Raw genomic sequence first — 19,566 nt, forward strand, 5'->3', positions numbered from 1 at the left:
CAGGTGAACAGAAGACAAAGTTGTTAGTTTATCTCGCGAAGATCTTGCAGTTTGACACTGATCCCTTAAACACCCATTAAATGTAGTTGTGCTAGATGCGTGTGCATGACCAGTCCTATTATAAGTAATACATAGATACATAGAAAAGGCAGTGATGTGAGAATCAAGACTTTTCCCAATCTCAATTGCTCTTATGTATAGTGGCCTTTAGGATTTCTTACCAGCTTTTCTAGTTTTTGTTTTGATTTTCTGTTTTTCTGTTACTAAATGAAAGTAAGCTTCAAAGTAACATTCAGTTGTTTGTTTGACTTCGGGTTTTGTTTCATTTATAACTCAGCCTTATTTAGTACTAAAATTCACTTTATTAATTGTTTCTTTTTTCATGTTTTTTGTTTTAATGTTTTGAAATTTTTTCCCCCTTTTCCTGTTTCAGAGGCTATTGTGGACAAGTGCTAGGTTTAGGCCCAGAACATGTGAAATATTTCGCTTTGTTAGTCCTTTTCTCCTGCTGCTTAGTCTTTTTCTTCTAACTGTATTTCCTGTTTTTCCTTTCTTCCATAAATTCGTAAATCTTGTGAGGCTATGGAAATTGTTCATTCTTGCTGTTTTTCTAAACTTCTGTAGGAGAGGTCCTTCACCTTTTTGTGGTGGTTTGGGGGCTGTGGTTGGTTGGTTGGTTGTGGGTTGGTGGTTATTTTTGTTGTTGTTGTTTTGGGGTGTGGTGGTTTTTTTTCCTTCCAATCCGATACACCGAAATGTCAAATTCCTTAGTCCTGACTATTCTTATTAACATTATCTCAATTTGTCCTACCTTTATAGTTCAAACTGCAAAAAGAACATGCTTGTCTGCTGACAATATTTGGTGATTTTCAAATCTTTTAACCGACTTTCTTGCACTTTCAAAGCAAACACAATTTTCTGTGTTATAAAACACTACATGTATCACTTTTCAACTCATTTGCATGCCTTGCTCTTGTGTTGTTACTCTGAGACCGGATATGTCTCCTCCATTATTTTTCAGCTCCATATTCTTAAAACAATTTTTTTTGCTATACCTTACTCAGTTTTTGCATTTTTTTTTCTCTAATTAAGTAATGGACGAGGAGGAAAGAGGTATTCAAAACAGAGGATATGCTGCTTATGTAGCCATTTGCAAAGTTCTTAATCTGTATCTTGTCTTTTTAGATTACAAATTCTTTAGCAGTTGTTGTAATGCAGTTCACGTGATTTGGTATAGTTCTAATAATACATGTCCATGAAAACATAGTAAGTGTATTAAAAATTGGGCTGAACATTGGGCTTAGTTACTAGAAAATTAAATTAAGTTCTCTTGGAAATAACTTAAGAAGGAGCTTGCAGAAACCTAAGAGTTCTTTGTTACAGTTGAAGAAAGTTTTCCAGTGGTCAGAATTACTAAAATTTGTATGCTCTGTTAGATACAATTCCTTAAATAATAGCCTGTTGTACTATGAAACAGATTTGTGAATATTTGAGGGAAGGATTTAATGGCCACACTTGTAAATGTTAATTTAATTTAGTTTGTCTAGCATCAGCACCATCTGATATGACTGTAAAAGTGCTGCTCACTCTTTATGTGTTCTGTTCAATATTTCAGCTTCAGGAAAATCAGGATGAAATAGAAAACATGATGAATGCAATATTTAAAGGTGTTTTTGTGCATAGATACCGGTAAGTTTCTCTTAGTAAGTAATTTGTAGCTTCATTAATTTATTTTGGAAGCTGGTGACAAGGTATTTGTAATTATTAATGTTTGATCCTATTGCCCCACTTTTCTCCATAGAGATGCAATTGCTGAAATAAGAGCTATCTGTATTGAAGAGATTGGAATATGGATGAAGATGTACAGTGACGCCTTTCTCAATGACAGCTACTTAAAATATGTAGGGTGGACTATGCATGATAAGGTAAGCTGCACTGAGGAAAAGGAACAGAATCATGAAACATGTTTTTGGTTGTTTATCTTGCCAGACTTGGTTCTGATCTCTTAACCGTTTTAATCAGTCACTGCTTTTCTTATCACTCGGAAGCACTGGTGTCTCAACATATATGTAAAATAGACTTGAATCTTTTGAATGGTTTTAGAGAGTATATATAGATATTAAAGGAACTGTTATTTGTAAGGAAATGGCTTTTTCTATTTATTTATTGCTGATACAGACTTCTACTTTATCATACTTAACTATTTAAAATCAATGCATTTCACATGGAGCAATCCAGTCATATAGCCTAACTGTTTCTCTGTTTTGCCCAGTTAAGAAACTTCTTAGCATTCTCAACTAGCTGTAAAAAGCATGGGAGAAGTCACCTTTTGTGCTGATGAGTGCCTCAAGCTGTTACTTACCAGTTACCAGCTAGAGATTATTCTCTGCTTGGAGTGGTCAACAGATACAGTTTACAAATACTCCTTGGTTCATTGTTGAGTCAGCATGTTGTCTCAGTTCTTGTTTTGGAGACTTCAAGCTATCGAATTTGAAGTGAGACAAATGAGGGATGCTATCTCATGCTATGCTGTTCATGGGTTTCGTATCAAAAACCAATAACCTCTGGCAGTGGGCTGATAAGAAACTGCGTGAAGTCAGTTGTCCTAGACTTTTCAAAAAGTATTTCTGTATCTATACCTTAAAACATGTTCTTTGCTGAAGTAGATCTTGAACTTCAGGAGTGATATTTCTCTCTGTATCTACTTGGAAGTTCTGATCTAACAAGAGATGGTCGTTAATGATACAGGTGTTGCCAGTTTTAATTTAAGTGAAACACATAGAATTGTACTTAGAAATATCTTGAGCATTTAGAGCACATCTTTAAAGAATTAAATAAGTGTGTTTTGACTGACAGTAAGACATTGGGGGTTTTTTGTTTCGTTGTTTTTTTTCCTTCATTGGCTTGTTACAAACAAGGACATATTCTTATGTCATTGACATGATTATTGATCGTATATCTTGACAGTATTTAATCTTTGTCTTTTAATTAATTCAGACTGCAAAAGAAACTTGTCTTGTATGATTTGAAGATCTCATCTGTATCCTATACTTGACTTTTAATCCAGTTCTTGATTTTATTTTAGCAAGGGGAAGTAAGACTCAAATGCCTAACTGCTTTGCAAGGGCTTTACTATAATAAAGAGCTTAATTCCAAATTGGAACTATTCACCAGTCGGTTCAAGGTTAGTGTAACTTCATATTTTTAAGTACGTATGAATTTTTTTAAAGTTGTATTACACTTCTTTCCTCTTTGAAAATGCTTTCTTTTGTGTTCTTAGGATAGAATTGTGTCTATGACTCTTGACAAAGAATATGATGTTGCAGTCCAAGCAATAAAATTACTCACTCTTGTTTTACAGTAAGTACATGTATATCTCCTTATCTGACCTATAATAAATATTAAAACTTAAAAAGTATTTCTCATACCTGTGGACGAGGACAGCAGCTTGACAGAATTCAGGTAGTCCAAAGTCTAGAGAAACGTCTATGCATCTTACGCTCGAACAAATACGAGTTTCAAAAGTAATCTGGCTAGAACAGTGCTGTTACATTATCTGCCACAGTTAAGGAAGTGTAAAGGCTAGAAACTTAGAATTCAGCCTCCCTAATTTGAAGCTATTGTGGAATATTTGAACTGAAGAAATATAGGATGTATTGAACATTACACAGTAGTTGAACTTTTGAGCATAACCTTCTACCAAACGCTCATACTTTATCAGTAATTTTTGTTTAGGAAGACTTTGGAACTAAGCTATCTTGTTTTGGGTTTTAGGATGATAAATTGAAGGAAGAGGTTTAGATTCTCCTTCATTTCCATCTCCCTCATTAGAGTTCATACTCTATTGACTCAGCTTTTTTTTTTTGTCTTTCCTTCTTCCCATCCCCACCCCCAGGAGTAGTGAAGAAGTTCTGACTGCAGAAGACTGTGAAAATGTCTACCATCTGGTTTATTCTGCTCATCGGCCAGTAGCAGTTGCCGCAGGGGAATTTCTTTATAAAAAGTAAGATAGAGAAATTATAGTTAATGTTTTGTTCCTGTAGATTTTAGTGTGTGCATTAATACTGTGATTCTCAGTATTTTTAATTAAGGAAAAACTGAATAATGAAGTGGCCTTAAGAAATAACTTAAAGAAAATGTAACGCTACTGTAGTTTTTGAACTGTTGTAGTTTTTCTGAATGGGAAATAGAGAGTAATTTTGAAGGCTGCACTTTAAAAGCTTGTACCTACAGGGGAATATAATATAAACATTCCTCTGTCTTCTCCTTTCCCGTCCTTCCTGTGTTCTGTGAAACATCTTAAAATGCTCACGTAGTTTGATACCTAAAACTTGTGCTTGCATCATAGCGAGTATTCTCCCATTTGTTAGTTGTTCCTCCCCCCCGCCAAACTTGGCTCATATGACCATTTCATAAAGTATTTTTCTATTAAAAAAAAAAAAAAATTCGACATATATCAGGTGTGTAGGGAAACAAAATAGAGTTTCCATCTAATACTTTTCAGACCTTCTTCCATTACTTACTTGCTGCTTTAAAGTCTCACGTGAGGAGGTTCAGAAAGTGTAGTTTGCTAAAGACGAGCATGGAACCTCAAGCACCTGCAATTATCACTGATGTTTGTAAAGTATTTTGTTATAATTATACTTTCCACCAGAAACAGGCAGTGAAATACTGGTTCAGCACATATGAAATTGTTCAAATGATACTTGTCCCAAATTACTTCCTTTCAAAATAAAATGTGGAGACTAACAGCAAGGTATTAAGTGTGTGTCTGTAAAAAGCCAGTGTCTTGATATGAATTGGCTGTGGCAAAGTCAACAAAGAAGAAGCTTGTCCTAAAATAATTTTTCTTTTAGGCTTTTCAGTCGCAGAGATCCTGAAGATGATGGAATACTTAAAAGGAGGGGAAGACAAAGTCCGAATGCTAATCTTGTGAAGACGTTAGTGTTTTTCTTTTTGGAAAGTGAAGTAAGTTGAGTTTCAGGGTTATCCTTGGTTTTGTGGTGTATTTTGGGGGTTTTTTTGTGGTGTGTTTTTTTTTTTTTTTTTAAATTTGTTGTTGGTTTTTCTTTTCCCCACTCATTGGTTAATAACCATGAATCTGTGCTGGTTTTCCTATTATTTGAGCAACCTGGGGGTCACAGAATCATAGAATCCCTAAGGTTGGAAAAGACCTGTAAGATCATCGAGTCCAACCATAAAAGTCGAAAGACTGTTTTGTGTGGTTGTGTTTATTTGAAGGATCTGTCCAGTACACAGTGTTGAGACAGACTGTGAACTCTGCTCTGACCAATATTCTTCTGTCATTCTTCATGCTAATATATAGGTGGAAAGAAATTGTGATTTAGGAGATTTATAAGGGGGAGAGGAGGGGAAACAAAAAGACCCCAAACCAAACAAAAAAACCCCCGGCAACCACCACCCCTGCCCCCCTATCCCTCAGGTTCTGACAGATCTTCTAGCACTACTCTTTGTAGCAGTTGGTCTAGATTCATCTTTTTAAGTTAATTGGGGAAGGGAGGCTTCTGTTGAACCAGAGAGCTCGCAAAATTTTCTCTGTTTTTTTTGCCACAGACAGGAGCCAAGCGAGAAAAATACCCTGCATTATAGCAAGTTCTGTAATGAACTTTATTGCTGATAAAGAAAAATACTTAATCTGTTCTCATTTTAGTTGCATGAACATGCTGCTTATCTTGTGGACAGCATGTGGGACTGTGCAACAGACCTCTTGAAGGACTGGGAATGTATGAACAGTCTTCTGTTGGAGGAGCCTCTCAATGGAGAAGAGCGTAAGAGATTTTCTTAGATCTTTCTTTATATTGCTGTGCAGTTTCTGTTAGTCTTGATTTATAAGGAAATAAGATGCTTACATTTATGAGTCCCCATATATTCTCTTTTTACATGACCATAATAAATCGCTAATACTACTTATAAAATCTGAGGAAGAGTAGAAAGAGATCACTTCTGGTACGGAAGTGAGACACAGAAGAACAATGGTGGGAAGAAGAGAGGGGGAATAAGTATGCAGTGTCCAGTTGCCCTGTTGTTCCACAGGTTCAGGCTGCACTTCTAGCATTAGAGAAACTAAGTTGCTCGTGAAACTGGTTCATTTATTGAGTGTTAAAACTACCCTATAGAAAAATACCGTCATTTCTTTAATGACAGTAAGACCAAACAACCCCCCTGGCATAATTGTGTAATTCATAGGTCCTTGTAAATGGACCTCTGAAAAATGAAAAGGAACTAAACTTAGTATTTGTTTCATCCTGTCCCATGACTCATCCAATGATATTACCTCAATTTTAAATATTTTCTTGTGTTGTTTTATAAGGTGCTTATCTTCTCTATCCCCTGTGCCACCCCCACCCCTGGAAATGAGCTATTGGCCTAAATGTCTATCTCCTTTTTCTTTTTTAAAAAAAACATATTTTCATCCTTAGATACTAATTCTTGTGGAAAACGAAAAATCAAGCTGTGTATTAACATCTGTTTCTTAAATTTCAGCTTTAACAGATAGACAGGAAAGCGCACTGATTGAAATAATGCTTTGTACAATTCGGCAAGCAGCTGAATGTCATCCTCCTGTGGGAAGAGGAACAGGGAAAAGGGTAGGAAGCAAAAAGCTACTCATCTAGAAATGTGGGAATGGCTATCTGGGGACAGTGTGGGAAGAAGGAAAAGGTTGTTGGCTGTTGCTGCCAAAGGGCCTGAATTCAGAAATTCAGCTTCGGTCTCCACAGCCTCCAGTATCTGACTACCCTGACTAGTTCACCTTTTCTGGGCTTTGGTGTGTGCTTAGTACTGTTTGGACTGCTGCATTTGTTTTTACTATTAAAGGTAATACAAAATTGATTTTGAAAGAAGTATTGGTTGGAAAGGAGAACAAAAAAATCAATGTTTGGAAGAGCTAAAACTTCAATTTCAAATCTTTCAATTTGTAAGAGCAAAATGAGGGAAGGGAATATACTTCATAGTCTCTTTGGAAGGAGGACAGTCCACCCAACTGGCTTTTCTCTGATTATATAGAGTTTAGAGAGCCCTCTTTTACTGGGGCATTAAGCAGGGAAGGGAACTGCTTTCAAGACTGGTGCAGCTTTTGGTAAGAAACCCATTTAGGTACAGATTGAAAACTTGTATGGAGATCATATTGACATGTGGATTGAGTAAATATCATCAAAAATTGTAAGTAAGCTGAAAGGTTTGCTGTTCTTTCGTTGTCAAGAAAAGCATTCTGATCATGGAATTTTGTTACAGGGAAGGCAAACCTTTTGTTCTAGATTGTCAGTTCTGTTTTTAAGATAATCTCAGTAGCGTTAGGTGTAACTTTGAATTGTTTTTTTTGAGGGCAGATTTTTTTTTTATAATTGGCCTTTTTTTTTTCTGTATTTATGTTTTACAGTGATATTAGAAGGTCTGTGTACCTAATTGTCATTTCATTAATGATAATGAAAGTTTGCACCAGAACTTTTAGTTGTAAAATCCTCACAATACCAATATTTTAGGTGCTGACAGCAAAGGAAAAGAAAACCCAGTTGGATGACAGGACAAAAATTACTGAACTTTTTGCAGTGGCACTTCCTCAGTTGCTAGCAAAGGTAGGTTAAATTCCATTTCTTGCGGATGGACTGTTGTTGAAATGTTAACAAGTACAGTTTCTGTAACTAACTGTATGGCTTGCACAAGTCTTCATTTTTTTTCTTACTAGTCTTTATTAATATTTGATTGTTTTATAACAAATTGTGTTGTCCAAGACTTTTTCATTTAAACTTTTTTCCTTGTCAATTTTACAGTATTCTGTAGATGCAGAAAAAGTCACCAACTTACTGCAGTTGCCACAGTACTTTGATTTGGAAATTTATACAACGGGGCGATTAGAAAAGGTAAGGTAACATTCAGTAGTACTTGCCACAAAAGGAGAAACCCCAGAATTTAGACTTAGTGTCTGGAATTTCAGTCCCCATTGTGGGTAATGTTTTTCTGTGTAAGTGAGACTTTATTTATCGTAACCCTTATTGAGACTGAGACTTGGATTTCAGAGCTGTGACTGGCTGCTGTTCTTAGAGATACTGAAAGTTTGAGTTTTCTAAGGCCTGTCTGGCGAGTTTTAACAGAGAATCTTGCCGGTTAGATGAACTTTATGAGAGAGCATTTATTGTTGGGTTATGGTCACGTTTGAGGTACGTTGCCTGACAGATAAAGCTCGTAGAAATAGCTTGATAAGTTTTCTTTTTCTGATCACTGAAACTAATAAACCACTGTCTTCAGCGCATGAAAAAGGGGAAAACTACCAGATCACAAATTATGTAGTTACTGCTACCATTTTATCTGCTGTGGTGATGAAGTTGGTGTAAGCTGTTCTCATCTCTATTTTCTCAGATGCACTATTTTGCTGTATTGTGAAGCGAGTAGCTGGCAATTATTAGTGTCAACAAAGAATTAAAATGTTTAGTTGACAGCATAGCCTAGCAGCGATAGAGCAACAGTGAGCAACTCAGGTTGAGGGGAGGCATGTAAGAACAACTGAAGTTGGTTTCAGTGCTGACACTTGAGTGTTACGAAACCACATCTTCAATTATACAGCTTTTAAGACCATGTATAAATAAATGTTTTGTGAGTGGGAGATAAATGCTTCTGTGTTGTTCAGTTGTCATTGCAAATTCAAGTGTTAGATAAAACCATAGCAATAATTGCAAATTTTTAGTGACTTTTTAAAATGCATTAAATCTTTAGCCTTTGACAAGCTCTTACTTAATTTTTGCTAAATAGGTTTTTTTAATTTACTCAGAAGCTTCACTGGCTTTCTAGAAGTGTTTTGTGTTCTGTATCGTAGTTACAAAAGTAATAAATTGAATTAACCTTTTAAAATTTGTTAAGGTTTATTAAAAATATGTACGCACGTGTGTGTGTATGTATATATATGTATACATATTTTTTTCCACGCCTCATCTTTCTTGTAGCATTTGGATGCCTTACTGCGACAAATCCGGGATATCGTGGAGAAGCACACAGATATAGATGTTTTGGAAGCCTGTTCAAAAACATACCACGCTCTCTGTAATGAAGAATTCACAATCTTTAACAGGGTTGACATTGCAAGAAGTCAGTTAATAGATGAATTGGCAGACAAATTTAATCGACTTCTTGAAGACTTCCTGCAAGAGGTATTTTAATGTGCAAGATCAACTTTTCCTCCCCTGTAAATATTTCCAGTATGTTTTTCTGCATTCCTATGCAATTCAATGAGTTAGGGATGGGAACTTCTCTCTGACTTTCAAAACTGTTAAGTCAAGCACAATAATACAACAGTATCATTTCTGTGATTATGTGAATTCAGACTGTTCTTTTATATTAGGACAGCGAGTCTTTAGTCTCCTTTTGAAAAGTGTCTTCTGGGAATCTGAGAGAAGTTTCAAATCAACTGTGAAATTACGTAAACTTGCCACCTTGTTTTTGACAAAACACCATGTTTTTGAGAGATGTAGCACTGTAATTCCACTAGGATTCTCCTCAGATGTAGTAGTGTTGCTAGTCTTTTCTGTGATTGCATGTTGCTGTTGTTAAAATCTCTAGAAAACACTCCCTCTCCCCTCCTGAATGCAAGCAGATGCAGCTAATAGCTTAAAAACCACTTTGTTCCCACACTGTGCTAATCTGAAGAGTGAGAATTTTCTGATACAGTATTTAACTTCACTATGTAGGATCTCTGACATTCAGACGAAACTTGGTTCTCCTCCTCCTCATCTGTGATAAGGAGCATGGGAAGTCTCTTTTTGACTGCTTCATTCTCCACACTTCTCAGAGGCAGTCTTATTTTATTAAGCTTTGCTCCTGGTGCTCTTGCTTATTGGCCTGAACTGGGACTCCACTCTAGAAACCCTAGGCATATGTGGACTATGTAAGAAACGTGCCTAGTAATCCATTTATTTCCCCCTTTGTGAGAAAAAGAAAGAATGAGAGGTAAAGGAAGGAAATGAAATGTCAGACAGTTGGCTTGAAGGAAAATGGTAAATACTCTGGTAGAAGTGTTGAAATCCATAGTGCTTTGGTAAGGTTGTGCAACTACAGACCGTAAAACGCATTGGACTTGCAGTATCTCTGATACACTGAGGAGGAGTTTCTGTGGCCTTAGATAGTTTATCCTGTGCACATAAATAGATACTGTTTGGATCCTTTCCTTTTTATTCCTTTTCTTTCTCCAAAATGAAGTTTGTCGGAACTTGTGGGAAAATGAGAACAAAACACTTCCCTTACCTATCTCAAAAACTTTTTTCCGGATGAAAGTAAGATTGAGGTACTGACCTGTGGCCCATCTAGTCCAGCATCTATTGTCTGACAGTGGCCTCTGCTGGATTCTTCAGAGAAAATTGGAGCACCTACATAATACATTGTATTCTGCTATCCTAGACTTTTTTCCCTTTCTTTTTTTTTTACCTTCTTCCTCCTCCCTGCTCCCCTCCCCTGTTTCTCCTTGTGCTGCTATTTCTAAACATGAACTGCTACCTTCTCTCTCAAACTCTTTAACTCTTCTAAAAACAAATGTGTCATTGATAAATAATTTAGATGCAGTGCTTGTGCGTGCTCTCTCTCGTTGTTAGTTGGGTTGTGGGGGGCAGTATTTTGGGGTTCTCTGGTTTGTTCCCCCCCCCCCCCCCCCATCTTAAGTTCCCTAGTTTGATTAGCATACATTGCTTGGGATAATATATGATTATTAAATAGGGGGAGGAACCGGATGAAGATGATGCATATCAAGTCTTGTCAACACTGAAGAGAATCACTGCTTTTCACAAGTAAGTAGGCTTCTGCAAACATCTGTCAGGGTTTGTGGTGTGGGAGGATTGTTTTTGTTTGTTTTTCATTTGATATCTCAACTTTTTAATGCAGTTTGGAGGTTTTTTCTTTAGTGTGAATGATTGAGAGTTGTGCAGAACATGATGCATTTTGAATATATGAAGAAATATATAAAACCCGAATCTTCTGGATTTTTTTTTTTTCCCTCTTTGGCATTTTTTGTGGTGGTGTTGGGTTTGTTTGTTTTTTTTTTGTTGGGGTTTGGGGGGGTATTTGTGGTTTGGGTTTTTTATTAAATTATTTTTTAGACCAGTTAAGCTTTTAGTAGTTGTTAACATCAAATTGTAGAAATGGTTTTAGTTAAATTACATTGCTTTGCTTCATTTCTAATGCTTCCAGTGCTCATGACCTGTCAAGATGGGACTTGTTTGGCTGCAACTACAAGTTATTGAAAACTGGCATTGAAAATGGAGACATGCCAGAACAGGTCTGTAGTTAAAATGTGTTCTTTAGGTACAAAAATAAATAGCTTTTGTTGCTGTCTTTTATTGGCCGTTGTCATCTAATGTGTTTTTTCCCTTTTGATTTCAGATTGTTATTCATGCACTGCAGTGTACTCATTATGTAATCCTTTGGCAGCTAGCAAAAATTACTGAAAGCAGTTCCACAAAGGTATGCCTTGTTCCAGTTGTATCAGTAAACAAACATTTGTACAGACCTGCAGTGTCATCAAGTGGGAACTGTGATGGAATTAATTAAGACCAAGATTGTTTTTTTTTTTTAATACCGATACCTGCCTAGATCTGCATTTCTAATAAGTTCCTCAGAGTTCATAGTTTTAGTAGTGGAATGCTTGACTTTTAAACCTAAAATTTCTCTCAGTTGTTACGTTTTTATTATTTAAATGTCAATATTATGTTTAATTTTGACAGAATTTTAAAGTAATTGTAGTAAATAGCTGCAATACCTATTAGTCTGGCACAGTAACAATGCCAAGGAGGGGTAGAATACCAGTTAGAAAACACAGTATAGTCAGTCTTACTACTCTCAAGTAGTGGGTTTGAATTTGTTTGCAAACTGTGAAGTATCAGTGACAAGTCAGTGAGAATGAAGAATTTGTACACTATTGTAGTATTCCTATTGCTCAATATGTTGCAATCATTCTTTGCTCTTCATCAGTCTTCTAAATGTGTTGTTAAATAAAGACATGAAAAGATTAACTTAAATTTCAAACTTTCTCAGGGAATAATAAGAGGGCCTGTTTTGGTTCTCTGTATAGTAATCTGGAAGGGCAAAGCTCTGGCAAATGTCATCTTTCTAATTTCACTTCTTGAAAAAACTTGGAGGAAGGATTAAGGTTTCTTGTATCCACTGGACAGCATTGCTTAAAGAGGGTGATTAGGTGGTTCGCTATGCGAACTGCCTAATGAAAGATATTTTTTGAAAGGCTAGACAGTTTAGAATGGCATTCATAAGTGCTGAAACATTTTGATTTTTTTTTTTAACTAAAAAAAAATAATAGTTAAACATACTTCTTCTGGAAGCCTTCTACAGTCCTGTAAGAAGGGTACATTTTGTGCTCTTTCACTGGAAATTTACGCTGGAATTGCACTTTGTTATTGGAGTTACTGATAACGCATCCTTTATTTGTGTCAGAGATGAAATAAGTAAATTCTTCAGGTTTTTTTAAACACTTCGATTGCCATACTTATAATTAATTTAAGAAAAAGAAGTTGTAGGCATCTGTCACAATTTACTAGAAAGAAAACAAAGAGAACTCAGGACATTAATAATTTATAATCAATAAGTTGTAATTTGTAATTAATTAATAATCCATTATTACAGTGAACTTATTTTAACGTGAGGATGTATAAATTCTTTATTTTAGGGTGTTGTAGTATGAGCTCCTGGTAGATACAGGAGTGGAGAAGCATGCTATGTAACTTGTACTAATGGTTTTTATAACAGAGCACCTTTGAGATCGTGATTCTTTTTTTCTTTTTTTCCTTTGTTCCTGTTTCCTTTTTTCTTTTTTTCTTTTTTCCTGTTTCCTTTTTTCTTTTTTCTTTTTTCCTGTTTCCTTTTTTCTTTTTTCTTGTTTTCTTTTTTCTTTTTTCCTGTTTCCTTTTTTCTTTTTTTTTCTTTTTTCCTGTTTCCTTTTTTCTTTTTTTCTTTTTTTCCTGTTTCCTTTTTTCTTTTTTTTCTTTTTTCCTGTTTCCTTTTTTCTTTTTTTCTTTTTTCCTGTTTCCTTTTTTCTTTTTTTCTTTTTTCCTGTTTCCTTTTTTCTTTTTTTCTTTTTTCCTGTTTCCTTTTTTCTTTTTCCTGTCGTTTCCGTTGTTGTTCTCCCCCCGCCCCAGTTAATAATTGTGGCCTTACTGATTCAGCAATTACAATCTGAAGGTGTGTTAAATAAATGTGAACTTCTTCAACGCTGGCTGGCTAGCTAGTTTGCCATCTAGGTTTTAATGGCTTTTAACATTCCCAAATCTAAAAATACCAGATATGAAGTGGATACATAGATTGTTGAGAACCACTTATGTGAGTGAAGGATTTGGAGGCTTTGTTAGCTTATTCTGTAAAGGGTGAATAGCAGTCTGAGTTTTTTGTAATAGTGATTAAAGCTTTATCACAAGCCTGATGGCAGAAGCCGAGCTAAATACTGAAAAGTTAGGTTAGAAATGAAGATTAACTTCGCTATTTTGCAGTAAAATAAGATTTTTTTTAATACTTTCAGCAGGAATAAAAACATACTTGAAAAGTGGTCCTTTATTGAGACTATTTTCTGCTCCTGTATAATAAAATTTGGTAAATTAAAGCTTTCATAGGTTTAACTTCTGAACCACAACTATTTTATTATATTTAACTGCTTGACTGCTGCCAAATACACCAGCTACGTACAGAAGTTCCATTGATTTCTGTTCAATGCCAATGGAACATAACAGCAAAGAAGTTGAAGCACAGAACCAGAAGTAACAGAAATTTACTGTCAGATTATTTTTAAATTTTTATTTCAAAAAATTCTTTAATTTTAATTTTTTTTTGTTGCTTTGTGACAAAATTAACTGCTAACTGCATGCTGTTTGTGAACAGGTCGACTAAGTATGGGAATTAGCTTCATAATATAGGCTGCTAAAAAAAAGACTATATAAATAGTTCAATTTTTATTAAAATTTAAATGAATAATTTTGTATAAAGAAAAGAAAATATTCCTATATGTAATTCTCTTAACATCAACATAGTAATCTGAATGGTAAATGTTGAGAGAAAAGGTTTTATGTAGTGAAGGTGTTCTAAAATCATATTATACTTAAAGTCATAGTCAAGAAGCAGCTGTTGCTTTTGTGATTCCTGTTGAGATTAGACGCGTTGTACCAATGTGTTGCCTGCTTTCTTGAAGGGAGAGACTTGTTTTGGTTTAGATTGCATGGGTAAGTTTTAAACTTATCTCAGGGGTTATTTCTGCTTTGTCTAGACTGGTGCTGGTGACACAGTTGGTCTTTTGTAATATGACTTCTCCAGTTCTACATGAGCTAGAATCTTCACATGATTGAGTAACACTATGTTGCACGTGCGGATGGTATTTGTACCAAGTTGATACTTTATTTGCTCATTATTCTACTTTTCTGGAAGTTATTGCAGCACTTATAAAGCTGCCCCCCCCCCCCCCATGGAAGAGGGGAATAAAACCCCAACTCTCATCTGCATTTTACTTTATCCCCAAACAGTGAGTTTAAAATAAAATAATACCATGTAGCCATGTCTGTTTTAACAACTACCTAAAGTCTATAGTCTAGATTGAAAATACAGATATATTAAAGAGAAAATGCTTTATGCTCTGGGTTGTTTCTCTTTTTTTTTTTTTTGGTGGGTTTTTTTTTTTAGGTTTAGTTTTGGGGTTTCTTAATTACTATTTTTTTAGTAAATAACTTCACTATTTTCATCCCAACTTCCATTTCTTTTTGCGGTACACAGGATGACAAAATGGAGGAAATTGCTACTTGCTATTTTAATTTGTAATAGTAATTTTTAAATAATGCAGTGGACTTGAATGTTAGGACTACATACGAGGTCTGTGGTGGATAGCTCTGTGAAAATGCGTATGCTAAATGTGACTATAAAGTTGAAAAAGCAAAACTGTCATATGAAATCTGTCTCTTTAAAGGAGGATCTTCTACGTCTAAAGAAGCAGATGAGAGTGTTCTGTCAAATCTGTCAACACTACCTGACCAATGTAAACACTGCTGTTAAGGAACAGGTTAGTGACTGTTGTTTATCCTTGTAGTCTTCTAATATTACACTTTTAAAGCAGTTGAAAAGTTCCTCTTGCTAATATTTTTAGTGCTTATGTGGGAATGTGGTGTGTCTTGGATGTTTAGGCTGAACGCCCTTTGAGTCTGAATACATACTGTGCCTGTATGCTTGCCCTCCTTTAGGTAATTTAGGTAGGATTTCAGGATCAATTTAAACTTGATTCTTTCTAGTAATTTTAGGCAGCATAAACTTTTATTCAAAGGGGTTTTTTTGTTTGTTTCTTTAAACAATGACTGGGCAGGTGCACTGTAGAAGCCTTCTGGTTTGTAAGTTAGGTGGGAGAGTTCCATTTCAAAGCTCTTGCTCACCCTGTGGCCATGATACACACCTCCAGTGGAGCTGATTGTGGATTTGTAGACTCAGAGCTGGAAGAGCTAGGGACAGCTATTTAAAAGAAAGAAATTACTTCTTAGTTCTCTCTTTGAATGCTTTTACGTTCCAACATTTGTACTATGATATGTATGTGCCCATCCACTCAAGACCTGTGAATAAAACTTTCATCCTCTTGCTGTAAACCTGTGAGGACATACAGGGGCAACTTCTCTGTCTGTTCCCCTTCACCAGGATGCTGCATACCGAATATATTCCCCAGTTCTTCAGAGTCCCAGGATTTTGGGTATCTGAATCGGGAGAAAAAGAATGGGTACTTAACTTGAGTGTGTGTGTGTGTGTTTATACATGCACACGTATGCACTGTAACCTAGGGGATTTTATTGTTGGGAAGTGGTGTTCCTTTTTGTGGTCACCCTTAGGTACACTCACATGCTGGTCAATTGTTAACAGTATTGTTTAGAGATATTTGGAGACCATTCTAGCAAGTGCTTGGAAGCCTCAACAATGATGTATGGCTCCGAAGAGATGTGAGCAGTTTTCATTTTACCAGATTTATAGTCCCTCATATAGTTGTCCTTTGTGGGGGAGAGTTTTAGCTGGAACTAAGTTCTTGGATATTTCAGACATAAAATATGTAAGTAATTAGTCCATGCAAGTAGTGCCTGACACTTCAGGCAGGAGACAAAAGTCCTGGCTTTTTTGAAGAAAAATACAGGCATGAAGGTTTTGGGGGTTGTTTTTTATTTTTCTTCTGTTTCAAAAAGAATTGACATGTCATCTTGGGAAATACTTGTCTTGAGTTCTGAGGGTAACAGGGTCAAAGGAAAAGGTTAAACTGTAGGGGCTGAGTCTCTTCCAGTCTGTGGTCAACTAGTTCTCTAGCCAGGACACTCACAGGAGTTTCAGGTTCCAGTGAAGAGCATTGGTTACTGATAGCAGGATTAATTCTAAGTAAATGCCTTTAACAACCTTTAGAATGGTAAAATAAAAAAAATAAAGTATCTCTCTATGGGGGAGGGACCTAACTGTCTTCTGGGTATACTTTTTAATTAAACAAATAGAAAGCCGGGAACCTGTTTGCTGCTAAGGGTGGTAATAACCTGGTTGAGCTTGAAGTTGAAAATCTGGTCCACTGAGTCGCACAACTGCAGCTTTTGAAACTGTTGTTATAACAAGAATATTCCTGGAACTGAATAGGCATGTTCTATGTTGGAGACCTCTCTAGTGTCAAAATCACAAGGTTTAGGGTGTGAAAGTGCGAGTAACAAAAATTACGGAAGCTCTGAATAGGTCTCTTTAAAAGGCTGTATAACTCACAGACTCAGGTGAATGCTCTAGAAACCAGAACTGCCTCAGTCACACAGGGTACGATAGCCATGGTTCTGCTTTCCTTCTCTAATCTCATGAAAGGGCAGAAGGGACTTCAGAGAAGCCTTATGTATTTTTGTGACCAGTAAATTAGTAATATTTGCTTTGAGGAGTTAGAGAAAAGGTTTGCTTGTTAAAATGGAAGTACTTAAGAGATGAGAGTCAAAGATGAGGATCAGCACTAAGCAGTGTGTTGCTTTGGTCTGTTAGCTTGAAGAATGTCAGTCTAGGTACTGATACATTTGAACTTTGTGGGGAAGTGGAGTACAGGCATTTAAATCTGATGTCAGATGCACAAGTTAGCCAGCAAAATGAAGAGGTGGTTGCTTTCTTGGAAGCAAGACATACTTTAGGATTTAAAGGGATTGAATGACCTCAGCTGTTAGATGTTTGACAAATGTGATAGAAACAATTTAAAAGAAAAAAGGAGACTGCACTATGGTTGGTATCCACAAAGTTATCTAGTGACCTAATGTAGTATCTATCAGGCAGAATTTGGGGGTTTCAGGCTTCTCATGTTAATCTCACAATGTTTTGCTGTTTAGTTGGCTTTGTCTGTGCAGTATTTTTATTTGGAGACCCAGTCTTCATACAGCAATCTCCTGTGAGAAACTATGCGCATTTTGACTTCCAGTTGGCCTGTGTAGTTCTTTAGGACTTCGGTGGCCTGTGTAGACCATTGGGCTCAAAGTATTTTATTAAGTGGAAATACATTACTCTAAATAAAATCCAGTTTTCAAGCAAGTATTTACTAAGGTTTGTTTTTAATAGGCTTTCACAATTCTGTGTGATGTGTTGATGATCTTCAGTCATCAGATTATGACAGGAGGACGTGACATGTTGGAGCCACTTGTTTACACTCCTGATTCTTCATTGCAATCTGAACTACTCAGTTTTATTTTAGATCATGTCTTCATTGATCAGGATGATGATAATAATAGTGCAGGTTTGTACAAAACTTAAGTTTCCTTTATATTATTTGCCTTCTAACTACTATATTTGTTTGCCTATGCTTTTTTTTGTCGTGTTTTTTTCTTTTTTTCTGGCATTGAGAGGTGGGCATGGGGACCGAGTTAGGTTTGTCTTTTAAATGTCAGCAGCCGATTAAAGCATTTTACGTTTTGGGGACATGTAGGATAATTGTGGTAAAGGTTTGGTTTAATAGGCACAAATATATATGTTTCTGTATCAGGAAAAGAGACTTGTCAGTGGGCAATGAAGTGCGCTGCTGTCAGAATTGAGATTTGATTTTCTGAATCCTGATCATTAGCCCACATCACTTCATATATAAATGCTTAAATATGAAGTATTTAGAGCCGACAGTTTTCATGTTCTGAACTCTTTCTAGATGGACAGCAGGATGATGAAGCTAGCAAAATTGAAGCATTGCATAAAAGAAGAAATCTACTTGCAGCTTTCTGTAAACTCATTGTATATACTGTGGTGGAAATGAATACAGCTGCAGACATATTCAAACAATATATGAAGGTAAATCTGAAGCCTAGTAGTAATACTTCATAAAATTACTGTATTCCAGTAGCTGTGGATTTTTTAATTATTATTTTTTTTTTACCTTACAAGATCACTGATTCAAAATGTGAAGAATTCAAAACTCCAGAGTTGGTAGTTTGTAGGCCTTAACAAATTCTTTTTCCGTAAGAAGGGAAAAAAATGACTGAGATTAGTTTCACAGTGCCTGTGTGTGGGTAGCAGGGAGGGAGGAAGGAAACCTCATAATTATTTTTACGTTGTTTTTAATAGATTTATTTTCTTATCCTGATCAATGGTATATTTCTATTTCAGTTATTAGTTTAGCAGGCCTTTTGAGAATCTTCTCACAAAGCTCAACTCCATGATGTCTAGCCTCATCAAATAATTTCAGCTTAAAAAATGTTGTAGCAGAGGGCGGGGGGAAAATGTTTTGTGAGTTCCACCCCCTACCCCCTGATCTTTATATCTGTTTCTGTTTTATTTAAATATAAAAACCCCTTCTTGGCGCCTGGGATTCACAGCTGCACAATAATACAAGTTCTCATTTTGTCAACATGATAAAGCTTTGCTCCTTGGTGACTACCTTAAAAAATTTAAAATTTGGGCAGCCTGCTTTTGTCTGTCTGAATGCCCCACATGTTTTTTGAATCTCTGAATAACTAATTGGGGGTTTAGTGAACCTGAAATACTTAAATAACTAAACAGGCAGCTGTCTTCATTGGAAAAATCATGGCTATGACACTATCCATAAGTGCTTCTTTTCAGCAGAAAGAAGAAAACTCCCCACCAGAGTTACAGGAGTTACTAAAAAGATTAGATTCTAATCTTATACCCTGAAGGGTGGTGAACACGTGTCATTAACAAATGTGTCAAGGCCTTGAAGATAAATAGGTCATTCTGCCTCTAAAGTAATACTAATGACAAGAATGAAAAGAAGTTTATATACTCTTTCTGATTTGAGGGTTTTTTATCATTTTGCAGATGTTTTAGGATATAATTTTGATGATGTAATCATGAACATGTTAGTTTTTTCCCTTTTGAAAATGTTCAAAATTTTTTTGAAATATCAACTCCTAGATCTTGTTTTCTGAAGAATTCAGTAGTTGTAATGTTTCAACTAAAATTGAAAGTTAACCTTGTTTTATTTTTTTCCTAGTATTACAATGACTATGGTGATATTATTAAAGAAACGATGAGTAAAACAAGACAGATAGACAAAATCCAGTGTGCTAAAACACTTATTCTTAGTTTGCAGCAGGTAAGAATGATTTACAA

The 19,566-nt window shown here is 35.7% G+C and overlaps 1 protein-coding gene across 3 annotated transcripts in view; it reads left to right on the top strand.

Moving 5' to 3' along the window:
- Window positions 1–19,566, top strand: part of STAG2 (STAG2 cohesin complex component) — an 81,628-nt gene that overhangs the window by 50,852 nt on the left and 11,210 nt on the right. For all 3 annotated transcript variants that reach the window (XM_059824533.1, XM_059824535.1, XM_059824534.1), the window contains exons 9-26: window positions 1,616–1,689; window positions 1,802–1,925; window positions 3,086–3,184; window positions 3,281–3,360; window positions 3,896–4,003; window positions 4,857–4,968; window positions 5,672–5,789; window positions 6,505–6,608; window positions 7,503–7,595; window positions 7,791–7,880; window positions 8,958–9,161; window positions 10,717–10,787; window positions 11,188–11,275; window positions 11,380–11,460; window positions 14,951–15,043; window positions 17,572–17,746; window positions 18,149–18,288; window positions 19,448–19,549. In XM_059824533.1, the coding sequence (XP_059680516.1) occupies window positions 1,616–1,689; window positions 1,802–1,925; window positions 3,086–3,184; window positions 3,281–3,360; window positions 3,896–4,003; window positions 4,857–4,968; window positions 5,672–5,789; window positions 6,505–6,608; window positions 7,503–7,595; window positions 7,791–7,880; window positions 8,958–9,161; window positions 10,717–10,787; window positions 11,188–11,275; window positions 11,380–11,460; window positions 14,951–15,043; window positions 17,572–17,746; window positions 18,149–18,288; window positions 19,448–19,549 (1,956 nt within the window). The remainder of the gene's footprint in view (window positions 1–1,615; window positions 1,690–1,801; window positions 1,926–3,085; window positions 3,185–3,280; window positions 3,361–3,895; window positions 4,004–4,856; window positions 4,969–5,671; window positions 5,790–6,504; window positions 6,609–7,502; window positions 7,596–7,790; window positions 7,881–8,957; window positions 9,162–10,716; window positions 10,788–11,187; window positions 11,276–11,379; window positions 11,461–14,950; window positions 15,044–17,571; window positions 17,747–18,148; window positions 18,289–19,447; window positions 19,550–19,566) is intronic.

Source organism: Gavia stellata, chromosome 14 (assembly GCF_030936135.1).
Source record: "Gavia stellata isolate bGavSte3 chromosome 14, bGavSte3.hap2, whole genome shotgun sequence".
NCBI classification, from domain to species: domain Eukaryota; kingdom Metazoa; phylum Chordata; class Aves; order Gaviiformes; family Gaviidae; genus Gavia; species Gavia stellata.